The sequence below is a fragment of the Elaeis guineensis genome, chromosome 7 (assembly GCF_000442705.2).
Source record: "Elaeis guineensis isolate ETL-2024a chromosome 7, EG11, whole genome shotgun sequence".
Lineage (NCBI taxonomy): Eukaryota > Viridiplantae > Streptophyta > Magnoliopsida > Arecales > Arecaceae > Elaeis > Elaeis guineensis.
Window position 1 is genome coordinate 77,609,629 of NC_025999.2, and position 16,764 is coordinate 77,626,392.

At 42.1% G+C, this 16,764-nt stretch overlaps 1 protein-coding gene across 1 annotated transcript; it reads right to left on the reverse strand.

Annotated features, from left to right (window-relative positions):
* Positions 1–9,776: 9,776 nt before the first annotated feature.
* On the reverse strand, positions 9,777–10,403 carry LOC140859327 (uncharacterized). The gene has a single exon (XM_073260984.1). The coding sequence runs from the start codon at positions 10,401–10,403 to the stop codon at positions 9,777–9,779; it is 627 nt and encodes a 208-aa protein (XP_073117085.1).
* Positions 10,404–16,764: the final 6,361 nt, after the last annotated feature.

The following is a 16,764-nucleotide window of genomic DNA, read 5'->3' on the forward strand; positions in this document are numbered from 1 at the left end:
GAACCTACCAAGGGAATTTGAACAAACTAGAGGCCAAGATTTTACCTATAGAAATGAGAATCTTACATCAAATGGTCACAAAACTTTTCTTCCCTAGGAGTGGTAGGCACGATCTTCTGTCAGGCAGGGACATATGCATTATGTTTCACATTATCACAGAAATCCCCCTAAACCTCCCAGCACTTATGATAGAGGCCATGAGAGAGACTCTGAACAGATCTAAGGCACATTTGCCTTATGGTATGGCCCTGACTAGAGTTTTCAGGAGGTTTGGAGTTAGTTGTGAGGGGGAGGCTCCCACCAAACTGTCTCATGTTGATACCTTCAACCTACACACCTTGCATCGAATGGGGTTCACAAAAAGTGGTGGTGGTTGGATCAGGGGAGCTGAGGAAAGAACAGAAGAAAGAGCAGAAGAGAGAGCAGAAGAAAGAGCTGAGGATACAGCAGGAGTCAGAGCTAAGAAGAAGAAGGTCCATCATTCTCCTGTTCATGACTTCAGGGCAGCTTCACCAGATATACAGTTCTTTCCGGATCCAGAGGCTGGCCCTTCTAAGTTTACCAGGATACCCACACCTGTGCATCAGCCAGAGAGCAGAGCACCTCCGCCAGAGTTCACACTGTCCGATTATCAGATTGAGCGGATTGCACAGCGTATGGTCTCTTTGATGTCGAGTCAGATGAGCAGTACTTCATTTGCACCAAGGGCTACTTCTACTGATCAGACTTTGACTTCCCACATCTCCACAGTATATCAGATGATGGCAGATCAGTCCATGAGGATTCAGCAGCTTGAGGAACTGTACTGAGACTGACTGGCAGAGTTCTCGAGTTACAGGGGCAGGTCTTTCGATTGGCACACCCTCAGCCTCAGGAGTCTACGATGAGGTCACTGATCTCACTGCAGAGGCCGGCAGACTCAGAGGAGCTCTTGAGGCGGTTATGAGTTACTGAGGAAGGAATCAGAGGATCAAGTGAGCAAGCTACTACTCAGTTCACTGCACTTCTCCAGGCTTCTCCAGGCACTGACTGTACTTGACTCCATCAGACTTACCCTTTCAGTTCAGTCCCTAGCTTCTCAGCGTTCTCAGCCACCCAGTTCCTCCCGTTCGCCTGCTCGTGCCAGTTCTTCCTCTCGTGCCAGAGGCAGACGGGGTCGAGGACGCATCTCAGATCCAGATCCATCTGCTCCTTATCATATTTCTGATGATTCTGATCATTGATCATTTCTAGATCCTAGGTCTTAGTGTTTAGTCCTCTCTAGGATCTGTATTTTTGGGGCCATGTATTGACATGAGCTAGTTGACTTTGTATGATACTTTTTATGTTACAATCTATGTACTGAAACAATTATGGCTTTACCTTTGGAATGATGATTATCTTACTTTGGTTATATATTCTCTTTTGTGAAATATTGTCTTCTCTTTATGGTATTATCATTTTATGATTGCTGTTAATAGTTGCTTCATTAAGGGGGAGCAAACCTACAAGAGGAGAAATTAAAGAATGCTTCAGAAAAAGGACTTAACCTTGTTTGATGATGTCAAAAAGGGGGAGAAATTAAACACAAAGAAATCCATCAAAAGCAAACACTACAAATTATGAGAAATTAATACATTGACAATTTTAAGTACAAATGCTAAATATACTGCAAATAAGTACCTTTTAAAATTACTCATACTCTGATTTGCTGTAAACCATTGAATATGCTTTGATAGGCTTTCAAATTCCAAACCCACTCTGATATATTGAATACATTGCTCTAATACTTTGACAATTTTTTTTACTACTCCGATACATTACTCAATTTTACTCTGATACATTGAAAAACTGTTTTTATTACTCTGATACTTTGTAAAATTTTCTCTGATACTTTGTAAAATTGTTTTCCCTACACTGATACATTGCAAAATTTTCATTTCTCTTGCTCTGATACATCTTAAACTTAAATGCTCTAATACTCTTTCCAAATCAACTATTCAATATGCTTTGGCACACATGACTAGTTTTGAGAATTGAGAAAATTTTTCAAAATACAGTTTGCTCTGATAATAAAATCAAATTTTCTGCTCTAACACCAAAATAATTATCCAATGAGCATATCTTCCAATCTTTAAGCAAATGGACAAACTATTTATGCATACAACCATTTGTATCACATGCCAAAAGAATCATACTCTTTTCAAGCATATGCACCTAAAATACAATCTGTTGAAATTCATGATTCAGAAAAATGCTTTTGTTCAAATGTTTTGTCATCATCAAAAAGGGGGAGATTGTTGCTCCTAGATTGATTTTGATGACTACAAAACAGTTTGAAGAGATACAAATATTTTTTATTTGAAAAAGACCTTATGCTCTACAGGGGCAAAATCATAATTTCATCAAAACTCTGATTTGATAGCATCATCGTGTAGAACAAATGATATGTAATCTATTGGTGAAAGTTTCATGATTTTTGGACTTATATTTTTGGAGTTATGAAGGTTTGAAGTTCATGAGTCGACTCATGAGTCAACTCATGAAACTATGAGCTGATTGGCACGCAAAGATTAGCCATGGCACGCTGGTTTTCTGGCTTGGCACGACCTGTGAGTCGACTCATGAGTCGACCCACAAGGCATGAGTCGACTCATGAGTCGACTTCTGCTGTTTTGGGCTAAGAAAATCCAGAAACCAAATCTCTGGACTTTGCAACAGAGGTCGACTCATGAGTCGACCCCTGAGGCATGAGTCGACTCATGAGTCGACTCATATGATGGGATTTGCCTGTAACGGTTAGTTTTTGGCCAGATTTGGTTGCTTTTTAATGCTGCTTTTTGTGCTCTAACGGCTCTTTTTCTGCCTAGTTTGTTTTCCTTTGTCTCTTAAGGCTATAAAAGGTTTCAAAAGGTGGAAAACAAAAGAGAGAGATCCAAATATCCAAGAGGCATTCAAGTGATTTGAAAAGAGAAAATCAAGAGCATTCAAGTGCATTCAAGAGAAGATTTTTCAAGCCAACTACTCAACATCATACAAGAGCTCATTTAAAAGCCTTCAAGAAGCCATCAATCAAGCTCACCAACTCCTCAAGCATTTACTTCATCTCTCATCCACTTTGAGGAAATCCAAGAGGGGCTTCTTCATTTGAGTAAAGCGTATTTATTGTTATATTCGCTCACTTAAGGAGCTATTCTTGTACTTATTTGTGCTCTAAACTGATTTTATCTTGTGAGTAATTGTTTTTGTTTTGGAGGGTTTCCAAAACAAGAAAAGGTTGATCCGAACCTGAAATCGGAGTGTATTGGGTCGGCTTGTACCCGGGAAATAAGTGGACTAGCTTGGGATAGCTAGTGTCGGAGTTTCCGACGGTTGTATTCGGGTTGAATACAAAGTATAGTGGATTGGAATTCCCAAGTAGGAGCTTGGAGAGTGGATGTAGGTGCAAGGTTGGCACCGAACCACTATAAATCATTGTGTTTGTGGCATGCTTTATTGTTTCTCTTTAATTCTCCATTATATCCTTGCATTCTTGTTTTAAGTAATTAATCTCAAACTAAAGTCTCTCTCCTCATTCATCAAGCTTTTGATATATAATTTTTACAAGTAATTAGTTAAGCCTAAAATTTTTAAAACCCAATTCACCCCCCCTCTTGGGTTGCATAGCTGGGCAACATTTGTAAGCCAAGGACTTGCCCCCCAAGTAATCGCCACAGATTCCTTCATGTACTTCTCTGAGGGCATAGTCTGCGTCGGTCGGCCCAAGGCACTTCAGCAAGGGAAGGGAGAATGACCTTTTGTATAGTCGGCCGTCGATCATCACATATTGGAAAGCCGCCCACCGGAGTTGTTTGGCTTTCGCGGGGTCTTCGGGGGTAGATCCGTCGATCAGGTACCGAGCGATCGGGTCCATCCAGCTCGGCTCTATCGCTAATGCAGCACCTCTTCGACCTTGTCGATGCTCGATCGTTTAAGACTTTCTATGAACGTCTGGCCCAAGGTGCCGTAGTCGGATGTTGCGAGCTTGGAGAGCGCAACGGCCCGAGCATTTTTCATCCTGGAGATGTGGAAGATCCTGAAGTACTTGAAGGGTGCCACGAGATCTTTTACTTTTTGGTGGTATTTGGCCATGGTCGGATCCCATGCTTCGAACTCGCCTTTGACCTGTCCGACGATCAGTTGAGAGTTGGAGAAGACTTTGAGTCGGTCGACCCCGAGCTCCAGTGCCAACCTCAAGCCTGCGATGAGCGCCTCATATTCGGCCTGATTGTTGGAGGCCTTGAAGTCGAATCGGAGGGCATGCTCGGTAACCACTCCCTCCGAGTTGGTGAGCAGGAAACCGGCCCCGCTCCCTCGAGCGTTGGAGGCTCCGTTGATGTGCAACACCCAGGTTGAATCGGGGTCACATTCGGGGGTCCCAACCTCCTCGGGGCTCCCTTCTTCCGATGGTCGGTTGGTCGTCGGGCATTCAGCAACAAAGTTGGTCAGAACCTGGGCTTTGAGAGCAGGTCGTGGTCGGTATTGGATGTCGAATTCGCTCAGTCTCACAGCCCACTTCGCCAGCCGTCCCGATGTGTCAGGGTGGTGCAGGATTGCTCTTAGAGGTTGGTCGGTGAGGACCACGATAGCATGTGCCTGGAAGTACGGACGGAGCCGCTGTGCTGAAATGACCAGAGCAAAAATTATTTTCTCTACCTTCGAGTACCGAGTCTCAGCTTCGTGAAGTACTTTGCTGACATAATATATCGGTTGGTGAACTCGATTCTCGTTCTCTCGGACGAGCATCGAACTAACTGCCTCCGGGGAGGTAGCCAGGTAAAGGTACAGGATCTCCCCGACCTCCGGCCTTACAAGTAGGGGCAGAGAAGCCAGATATTTCTTTAGTTCCTCGAAGGCTTGTCGGCACTCGTCCGGCCAAGAGAATGCTTGGCTTGTCGCAGGATTTTGAAGAACGGGAGGCATCTCTCGACCGACCGAGAAATGAATCGGTTAAGCACGATGATCTTTCCGTTAAGTTGCTGCACCTCCTTCTTCGTGTTCGGATGTCGCATATCGATGATGGCCTTGATCTTCTCGGGATTGGCCTCGATTTCTCGTTGCGAAACAAGGAACCCAAGGAACTTCCCCGAGGTCACTCCGAAGGTGCACTTAGTCGGGTTCAGCTTCATCCGGTGTCGTCGTAGAGTGCGGAAGGTTTCTTCGAGATCCCGCACATGATCTAGAATTTGCGCACTCTTCACCAGTATGTCGTCGACATATACTTCCATGTTGCACCCGATCTGGTCTTTGAAGACCTTGTTGACAAGTCGTTGGTAGGTGGCGCTAGCATTCTTCAGTCCGAAAGGCATTACTCTGTAGCAGTAGAGGCCCTTGGCGGTCATGAAGGTGGTGTGTTCCTCATCTTCGGGCACCATCCGGATCTGGTTGTACCCGGTGAAAGCATCCATGAAGCTGAGCAGTCGATAACCGGACGTCGCATCCACCAGCTGGTCGATCTTCGGAAGTGGAAAGCTGTCCTTCGGACAGGCCCGATTCAAGTCGATGTAGTCGATGCAGATCCTCTACTTTCCATTGATTTTTTTCACCATTACGATGTTGGCGAGCCAATCGGGATAGGTGGTCTCTCTGATGAAGCCTGCCTCGAGTAGCTTATCCACCTCCTCGTCAATGGCCTTCTATCTTTCAGGAGCAAAAGACCTTTTCTTCTGCCTTACCGGCCTCATCGCTGGGTCGATGTTGAGTCGGTGTGTCATTGTCTCTGGGGGAATTCCCGACATATCCACCGCCGACCAGGCGAATACGTCGGCATTGGCCTTCAGTAGCTCCGCCAAATGTCGTCGCTCGGGGTCGGGTAATTGAGACCCGACCCACACCTTTCGGTCGGAATTCTTCGCTATTGAGATGGGAATGAGCTGTTCGGTCGGTTCACCCCGCTCTTCTTCTTTCCGTTGGTCCAGCTTGTCGACCGTTAGGGGGCCCTTCGATTCGTCGCTTTGAGCAGAGATCTGAAAGCATCGTCGGGCGAGCCGTTGATCTCCGCGCATCTCTCCGACTCCATTTTTGGTCGAAAACCGAACCAGGAGATGATACGTCGAAACTATCACCTTGAGGGTATTTAGTCCGGGTCTTTCAAGTATGACGTTGTAGGCCGAGGGTACTTGGACGACCGCAAAAGTAAAGTGGACTGTGCTTTATCGTGGTTTGGCTCCAGCCGTCACAGGCAGGGTAACCTCTCCTTCCACCGCGATAGCATCTCCAGCGAAGCCTATCAGGGGTGTAGAGACTCTCTTGAGTCGGTCGGTCGACAGTCGCATCCGGGAGAAGGTTGAGTAAAACAGAATGTTCGTTGAACTTCCATTATCTACAAAGATTCTTTTTACATCATAATTTGCTATTGTTGTCGAGACAACAACAGCGTCATCATGGGAAGTTTGGATGCCCCGAACATCTTCTTCTGAAAAAGTAATTACATCATCCGGACGTGGCTTCTTCATCGGCTCCCCTCCAGCAGACGTCCCCGGGCCCAGTCGTTTGGAAATCATATTGATGACCCCGATCGTAGGTTGGTTATTCGTCACTTCTTCAGTCGGCTGGGGTCGTTGGTCGGCGATGGACCGGGTCAGCGGATTCCTCCGAAACTTGCCGAGGTATCCCCGACGTATGAGGGCTTCGATATCATCCTTAAGTTGGATGCATTGCTCGGTATTGTGGCCGTGGCCCCGATGGAATCGACAGTACTTCCGCCGGTCGAGGCCCTTTGCCTTCAGAGGCGGAGGCCATCGCAGGTACTCTTCACCTTCGATCTCCATCAAAATCTACGCACGAGGAGCAGAGAGAAGAGTGTAGGAGTCATACCTGGGGCGTGTCGGCCTTGGGCTCCACCGTCGGGGCGACCTCTGGTTCCGTTGTGGGGGTGAGACCCGACCGTCGGTCGGGGGCCTGCTAGGCACGGTAGGGTCCCGACCCTTCCTTCGCTTCTCCTTTGGGCCCTTGGGCTCGGCCAGGCACCGGTCGGAAGCTCCTTCATCCTTGCGCATGTACTTGTATGCGCGCTCCAGCAATTCAGCGTACGTTCGGGGGAGGGTTTTGTCCAGGGAGTAGGTGAATCGGGATGCCCTCAGCCCGCGCTTCATGGCCGAGATGGCCATGTCTTCATTGAGGTCCTGAACCTCAAGCATGGCCGCGTTGAATCATGCCACGAAGTATCGGAGCGTCTCGTTTTCTCCCTGTTTGAGGGAGAAAAGGCTGTCCGACATTCGCGGCGGCTTCCGGCTGGTGCTGAAGTGGGCCACGAAGGAGTGCTCGAGCTGCCCAAAGGAGTGGATACTTTCCGATCGAAGATCAGAGTACCAGGCCCTGACAGCTTTGGGGAGCGTGATGGGAAAACCGATGCAAAGAAGAGCGTCGGTTGCCCCTTGGATCGTCATGAGAGCTTTGTAGCTCTCCAGGTGGTTGATTGGGTCAGTGGAGCCGTCGTAAGGCTCCACGTGCGGCATCTTGAACTGACTGGGGATCGGCTCGTCGAAGATGAGTCGGGAGAGAGGTTGGGCGGTCTGGAAGTCAACGTCGTTCGAGGACTTCTGCCCGTCCACCTGCAACTGGGCAAGCCGACGGTCGATTTTCTCGAACCTGCGTTCGTAGTCGTCAATCCGTCGGTGCTGAGAGACCCCGAGGGTGGAGTCTCCCGACGAATTCGAGAGGGAAGCAGACGGTGTTCGCGGTCGCTTCTCCTTCCTCGCTCGTCCCAGCTGGAAAGGAGATGGCCGTCGAGATCGATGGGTGTCACGCCGCGGGCGCCCCTCCTTCCCTCGATGGGAGTGCTGTGGCAGGTGCTCCGGAGGAGGCGACGGAGATCGGTGCGGGTGTCAGCGGCTGCTCCTGGAGGGCATCGGACATGCCGCCGGTTGCTCGACCAGTGAAGGCGACAATCGGATCGGTTGTTGCTGAAGGCTTTTGACCGCGTCTGTCAGCACGATCATCTGCCGTACGATTGCCACGATCTGTGCCTCCGTGGTCATCGCGGGATGCGGAGAGCTAGGTTCCGCCATGGAGGGTGGAGGAGAGGCCTCTTTCCGACGGAAAGAGTGCCTCGCTGATCCAATGACCCTCGATCGCTGAGCTCTTGTCTTTGTCATCTTGAATTCTGTGGGGGCTATAATCCCTGGTGCTGTCGATCGTGTACAAGCCCCTACCTGGTGCGCCAAATCTGTTGCGGCCAATCTCCTCATCGTCTGGTCGCCGGGAACGAGCGCTTGCAAAAGAAAGTCCGTACTGACCGGAGGCGACTCCGGCGGGGACCCTCCGACAGTCAAGTCAGAGAGGAGACTAGGCAACAGTAAAAGGAAACAAGGAGCTCAACGAGAGAGAGAGAGAGCTTGAGAGTTTTCGAAGGGACCTCCTTAGCACTGTTGCCTTCCCCGATTTATAGTAGGAGGTGGTGTGGTCCCGCCGTCGGTGATGTAGACAACTGGAGAGTTGTCAAATCGTCAGAGGTTGTCACATCGTTGACGAGCTGACAGGTCCTAGGAATTAATTTGCGTCCTTGGCAGGACAGTGCCCCAGGCTTCCTGGCAGGACAACGCCCCCTGGCGTTCGTACGGCATTTTCTTGATAGGACTGCAGCCCATGCCGCTCATTCGGCGTCTAGAAGGGCCTATGGAGGTCTGACGTCAGTTGTCCAAACCGACGGTGAGTCGGTGGTGTCCCATCCGACAGGGAGTCGGCAATGCTAGATCGACTTTCAGACGATCAGAGGTAGAGTCGATCGGTCCGACCGATCCGCTCCGATCGGACACGATCGGTAGTCGCTGTTGGTATTGCCCATCGTCGGACGGGCGGAGTCGGTCGGTCCTTCCTTGTGAATAGGTCGGCATCGGGACCCGTCGGAGTCGGTGTCGAGGATGGATTGGCGTCGTGACCCATCGGTGAGTCGGCACTGGTGAGTCGGTATTAGAGTCGGTCGGTATATCCCAACACATACATATTTATTTTTCCTTCTTTGAGATCATAAAAATCAGCCACTAGGTTATATGGGGGTAAATTACACATTGCAACATAGCTACACACTCGATAAATTGTAAAACTTTAGAGCAAATAATTTAGAACACTTCTTTATCTTATTTGGATTTATTAAATTTTGATACAAAACTTTAGAAAATTGTTAGCTTTGTGAGAGATTACAGTTTGGTTTATTTATTTAAATTAAAATTTAAATGTTATTTATTTAAATTTATGTCACTGAGTATTTATGATATCATAATCAAGTTATGCCGTGCATACCTCATTGAAAAATTTCCGATGAGTATATAGCAGTTGCCGCAATCTCAATCTGTGATCTCGGATCAAGGGCATGATAAAAACTTAGAAGGATTTGGCAACCTAAGCTAAGCTATTTTTGGACCCAACAGGCAGAACTCAAACCTGGTTCGACTCTGTAATTAAGTTCACCCAAAAAAAAAACTCATGCAGAGTTAGTTTTTTGCCGGATCCTACTAGGATAGGAGGGACCCAATTAGGGCAGATGCATGTTTATATAATCTTCAATTTAGATGAATAGTATTCATATAAACTTGCCAACTCTGCTCTCAACAGCCAAAAAAAAAAAAAAATCGTACAAACAAGAAGTTATATATGTAATTCATAGATTTTTTTTTTTTGGCTGTGAAAAATTAGCGAATAAATTATTGAAAAACGTGTAATAGTTCAAATAGTTAAATAGTTTCGATTATTTTGTATATCAAGAGTTCTTCATTTAACTATTCAGCCAAAGGAAAACTCAGCACAAGTCAATTTATTTTTCAATAATGCAGACAATAATGGTTGCAGTTTCGTTGATTGGATGAATGCCATACCTGGAGTTGCTTTCTAGCGACAGCGAGGTGCAAGATGGTGTTTCCCTTCTCATTCTGCGCGTTCAGGAGCTCACCAGTGTCGAGCCTTTCCACCAAGAATTCGACAGCTTCAGAACAGTTCGAACTCACAGCCAAATGGAGGATGGTGTCCCCTTGGCATGTCTTTGTACGTGCAGATTCGGAGCGTGCATCTAGCAATTCCCCCAAAACATGAACCCTCCCTTTCATTGCTGCGGTGTGGATCGGCAGCAGACCAACTTTGTCTCGCGCAAGGCAGACGTGGGAGCCCAATTCCCTCAGCAGCTCTCGCACGACAGCTAGGTGCCCATTTGCCACAGCCAAGTGCAACGCCGAGAAGCCATCCGCATTCAAGTCTTTGGCAAGCTCGGGCTTCCGAAGGAGGATCTCCCTAACAAAATCAGCATGGCCCCGCATGGAGGCGATGTGAAGGGGATTGTTCGGGATGCAAGGGGTGGTGCTCAGTTTCTCAAGGAGAAACCTGTCTTCTTGAAGGAGCTGGTGGAGTTCATCCAAGTCTCCATTATACGATGCTTCCTCTAGTCTAGGATTCATCGACCTCCTACTGGCGGGTCGTCGGTGCTCTTTGTAATAAAGAACTCCCGTTCGATATACATACCCATTGGTTCGGTCGGATCATGGAACAAAATTTGTAAAAGAGGCAGTTTCTTGGAAAGGCCTTGGTGAAACTTCGTGAGCCCTTTGTTTATTCATCCACCAAGCAAGTGGAAATGCCGTCAGCAATTTCAATGATGACGTGGATGGGGTCCCTTCTTTTGGACGAAAAAATGATCGATTTTTTTTTGGCAACATCAATATGATGTGATGGAAGCATGATGTGATGCTGTGATGGAAGCATGAGGTTGAAGTGCTTTACAAGCTGTGTAATGCTTGATCCAACTGTTGACGTGGAGAAGAAAGAAGATGCAACCCAAGCCGGTCATGACACGGTGCAGGAAGCTTCAACCAGTTTGAGCCAGGAAGGTTCCGGGAGGATGATCATAATCGAAGAATAACTGTGCAAGGCCTTCTTATCAAAACGCTAGACTGTGTCAAAGTGGACCGGAAAAAGACAGCTCGATCGAAGCACTCCTGGTCATCCCTCCCTCCTGCTTTCCCTTGTGTTGAGTCGCGCCATACGTTGTTTAAGTTCACGGGATAAGTCAACTCTCTTGCCCGTGTTGCCCGGGATAAGCCATGGTACTTGAACAACTAAGCCATGGGCCCCATGTAAATGTCAAAGAAAAATAAAAAAGAAAAAGACGGTTGACCTAATCTAGCTATGTTTCCACCGCGGCACTGGGCCTTCAAGATGCTGTTTATCATCTCGTGGCATGGTCATGATGTCGGTCAGGAAGGTTCTAGCAGTTTTGCTAGAAATCCACTACGGCCCGCCCGGAGCCTCTTCTTGGTAAATTGACCGGATGTATATATCTCTTGCAATGCTATTGGATGTTATATAATTTTAAATATTTTTACATAACCTTTTAGTTTTTTATATTAAAAAAATAGAGATTTTTGCTTGTTAGTATTTGAGCTATTAATTTGACAGTACACCAAATTGGACCGAAAAGATCCAACATTGAACTCTCTTTTGATGTTTAAACTTATCCATTTACTTTATGGCTCCCCCAACTACTGGTGTAACTCTGTTTTGGCTTACAAATTGCGGACTAAAGACCACATGCACGTACGAGCTTGGGTTGTGCACATGTTGATGTGCTCAAATTAGCTATTTAGGTTTCGTATGGCACTTCAATTAGCTGTTGATGGTTCGTAGTGGCTTATTTCCATACGATAGCTGCCTACTTTTCGTTGGAGAATTGATGCACTTGTCTAAGAGTTGTCATTGGGAGCCTAGTGAGTGCTCAGAAATTTGCTGGATACTTTGTTTATATATAAAAGGGCCAGCTTCAGATGTTAGCGCACTATAGAGATGCATGCTATTTTCCTTGAGTATATGGGGCCATTTAGTTGCCTGCAATTAAATGCGTACTGCAGTTCTGATTTTTTATTGATTTAATATTAATTTTAAAAAAAATTATTTAAATAATATCTTTTTAAAATTATTTATCAAAATACTACTCAAAATAAAATTGCCCTATGATCAGGTAATTTTTCATGCTAACTCACTATTTTTACCGTCAGCTGGAGAATAGGTGGCATGAGTCGTCCTATCATAGGGCGGCTCTATAAGTTGCCCTATAATAGGATAACTTAAGTGATGGAAAAAAAAAGAGGTGGCGGGGATCAAGAATTAGTAAGAGAGAGAGGGGAGAGAGAAATGAGTTTGGGAGAGAGGGGAGAGAGTCATCCTATCATAAAGTGGCTCTATAAATCGTCCTATCATAGCACGGTTACTGAACTGGCACCCCTCTCCTTCCCATCCTGGCTTCTCCGTGGCTACGTGGCAAATAAAGTCGTCCTATGATAGGACGACTTTCTAATGGATAGTATTTTCGTAAATAATTTACACGAAATATTATTTTCATACATATTTTTAAAATTAATATTATTTTTGTAAAAAAATTCTGCAATTCAATTGCAAGCAATTGGAATTGCGATCATAGGGAGGGTTTTGTTTGGTTGTCCATAGTTGGAACAACGGTTGATTGTTGGATGTCGAAAGAGATAAAGGTTATCCTATAGACTCATAGAGCCAATATAACATTACCTCGTGATACACAGCTGAAATATTATTTATCATATTATTTCTATAATTATAATAAAAAATATTACTATTAAATTATCATTATATTGGTATAAGAATAATTACTACAAAATTGTATAAATGTGAAGTTATTTGATAAAATAATAATAATAATAATAATAATTTATTATTATCATATTATATTGAAATAATAATAAAATAATATTTTAATATAATAATGTACAATGGTGCGATAATATATTATAGTATAATTGTAATATATTATGAAACTAAAATAGAATAAAAATATTATAACACTAAGTATTATTGTAACAATATTACCATCATAGCAATGATATTATAACAAGATCAATTTTACATCAATTACAAGGTTGGAATGGTGAGAGGACCTCTTCCAAAGGGCTTTCTCAATGACAAGATTAATTCCTTGTAGTTGGGATTGCAACCACTTTTGGCTGCAATTTTAATGACAAATTTTTGTTGCTTTTTTCTGCAGTTGCAGTTGCAATTGCAAGCATCCAAATAGTAGTTTTGGATTGCCTGCAGTTTACTTGCAACCAACCAGACTGCAGGTAGAAAAAGGCATAACTAGCTAAAGTAATATATGCACATGCATCATACATTGATATCATATCCTCTAATATATAGTTTTACCGACCACCACAATATGCTATGCATAACTTGCTTTAGCTCTATATTGCATTTAAGTATACATTAGTATCTATTTTGCAATTACAAACCTCACACTCTTTTCCTGCGGTATTATCTTCTGATTTCCTACTCGACTACCGTTGGAACTTGCATATATCATGATTTTTCTCCGTGGACTTGCTTTTTCCTGGAAATGGCGGCTCGCTAGCAGTTTACGGCAAATGAAAGAGACAGGGATGGTAACTTTTTGTACTCTATACAAATCAGAAGTATTTGTTTATCGATACACTACTATTGAAGAGCATAGCCACTGGATAGCAGATGTCACCTTTTATCATTTGTTGTATTTAATATTTGTTGAGCTTTAGATCTGATGGGCAAGTCCGATCAGAATCACCTAACTTAAATTCAAATGTGAGAGGGAATTGTTACGCCAAGGTAAGAAACTACCAGATTGTTTCTCCTTTCTCTTCCCTCTTTCATCTTGTTTTTTTCTAAACTCAATTCATGTATGAAACTCTTCCCCTGCAATTTTAAGTGTTTCAAAAGGGAGAAAAATCAAGTAACAAACTCTCTTTCATCCTATTCTTGCTCCAACAGCATTTGCACTGTGGAATTTTGCGTGCTTTCCATGGTGATTGCACACTTGGCCTAGAGTGCATTCGAGGAGTGGAAAGATACGTGGTCCAACCCCTCAGATATTAGGAGTTCTATTTTGCATGCTTTCAAGCTAACACACAAAATTTAAAATTTTATTCAGTATTTTATTTATAATATATTGTAGGATGAAAAGTTTCTAGAGTGAAGAGAGGATTCCAAACACTTGCTATGGCCTCTATTTATGAGGATAATCTAGAAGACGAGAAGCCAAGAAAGATCCATCTTGGTAATCCAACATTTCAATTGGAAATCAGGATAATTTTTTTTTCAAAAATGCTCTCAAATTTTTAGATAGAATAAAGTAAGATCTTTTCTTTTATTAAAAATATAATAGATATTTTATACAACTTGTTTGAGAGTACATGCCCAATCAAGTATCAGCTATTTTGGAATGTATCTTTTTTTTATTTTAATCAAATATGCAAAAAATCATTTTCCTAAGCAATATCTATTCAGGCATCAATATTATAGAAAAAATATTTTAATAAGAAAAAAATTTTCTCACCAACCAAATAAAATGAATAAGTTTGGAAATAAGTTATACTCTTGAGGTTGGAAGTAGAAACGAGGGAGCAATTCCAATCAAACTTTCTTATTCTGGAATATCTATTTGAAAAGAGGTTGGAATAATTTTTTCTCTAGCTTAAGATTTTTTTAATTTTTAATTTTATTATTTTATAGAAATAAAAATAGTTTAGATCCTGTTTGATCCCTGAATAGAATTTACTTTATTATTTTCATTATTTTTTCGAATTAATCCTATTTTGAGAGAATAACAATATTCTGAGAAACATAATGAAAATATTGCTATTTTCATTGATGAGATGAAGAATGAGCAAGAAACTTCCTCGTAGATATTTCAAAAATGTGCCGTACCATTTTCCTAAATGCGAGCATAGTGTACTAATATTTGATGGGACAAAAGAAAATAAATCAGAAAAGATAGATTATTTCTTCGGTTACATTTAAATTCAGATACAGGACTGTGATGTTTGATGGGATACAAAAAAAATAAACCAGGAAAAAAAAATGGGGGATAAACAATCTCTTCTTTCGTGTTCTCTGAGTGGAATGCGGCTCTCGATCACTTGGATAGTTCTTTTGTTTCTACCAGACATGGTCTCAGCTTAGTGAACTTTGAAACGCTAGCACGAGGGTGGGCAGATTATCGATAGAGAGAAATAATTAATTCCATGAGTATTTAATTATCGGTCCTCCGACTGACATCATTCTAACAAAAATTTTCTATTGATCAAAACTATAACTTTCGGTCCTTATTTAACATAACACATCAATTTTGGTGCGAGATGATTTTAAAAAATATCAAAAATATCCTTTCACATCTATTTTACAAAATGATCCCATTCCATACTTTACAATACGTTCCTCTAATTTTTTTGAAAGAAACTACAGAAGGCCGTTCTTTGAGGGATTTCATGCCCATCCTCACCCTTCCAAATTTGGCAAAACTCAAGTCTCAATATTCTCATAGGGACATTCACTTTTTGAGAAATTTTCTGTCCGTTTAGCCTTCTCAAATTGCTTCATATGCAGGTCAAGTTTTAAGGGTTTTTCTGCTCATTTTGGCTTTCCCAAATTTCATTATTCTCATGCCAGAATATTCTGATATAAATATCAGGTTTTAAAGAATTTCATTTAGGTTTTTTAGAGATTTTATTCTTCATTATTGTTGAAGGGATTTAAAGGAGCTTATCTAGCATTTTAAATGACCTCATCTAACTTTCTAATAATCATGGATTCTAAGAATATCGAAAATTCAATTTTTCATGACTGTGTGCTCTTGTGGTAGTGAGGGCTACATTATTTTAATTTCATAAGACTCAACCCTCGATTACATTATCAATGAAATAGCAGAGAGATGGAAGTATCTATTCTCTGCAATGATAGAAATTAAATTCTATATTTTTAACAATTCAAGAATGCTTGTTAAGTTCATGGTGGATAAGGATGCTAGAAATATGTATGAAATATATTTAAAGTTAAAAGCTATGATAACTGAGATGGTTGTACCTCATTGTGTATCTCGACTGAATCTCCTAAAGTGGTAATCAATATGAAGTAATACAGAATTTAATTATAAATTATATGTTTATTTTTATTTTTAATTAATTATTTTATGCATTTATATATAGTTGTAGCATAAACATAGCACTTATGATAAATGTAATAATTCAAAATTGATTGATAATATAATAAAAAAAATAATCTTTTTATATTGTAGCGATAGTGGTCCAATCTATAATGCCGAACATACAAGTTATTGCAAAAATGATCAAATGGTTAATTCATCTCGCTTTTTATCATTTGCTAACTAAAATAATTTCATTTGATTTGTCAAAGAAATAAAAACTATAATTAAAGATGAACCAAGTTAAAAAAATATGTGGGATGCTTGGAAGAGCTGCATAGAGGGTGTAGGTTAAGAATTTAAGAATATTGAAATCCTTCATGCGATAATTTATAGGTTCTACAATGTAAATTGCAGAAATTTTATTTTTATCAAGAATAATCATGTACGTGCAACCATAGAGTGTGCATATAATAGATGTGGATGGCGCGTTCATGCTTTTCGCCTTGAAAATCGAGATGGCATATTACACACAGTTAAATGAACTCTACACACAGTTAAATTAATATGGTATATAGTTAATTTAATATGGTACATAGTTAACTAAATATGATATAGTTAAATTAATTAATAAGGTATACAATTAAATTAACCCTGCACATAGTTAAATTAATATCATATACAGTTAATTTAACATTGCACATAATTAAATAAACTTTACACATAGTTAAATTAATACTGCATACAGTTAAATTAATATGTGTTGCTCCATGAATTGATTTTGATGCTTACAAAATATTTGAGAGGGTTACTAATGATTTTGGCTTGGAAAAAGATTTATTGTA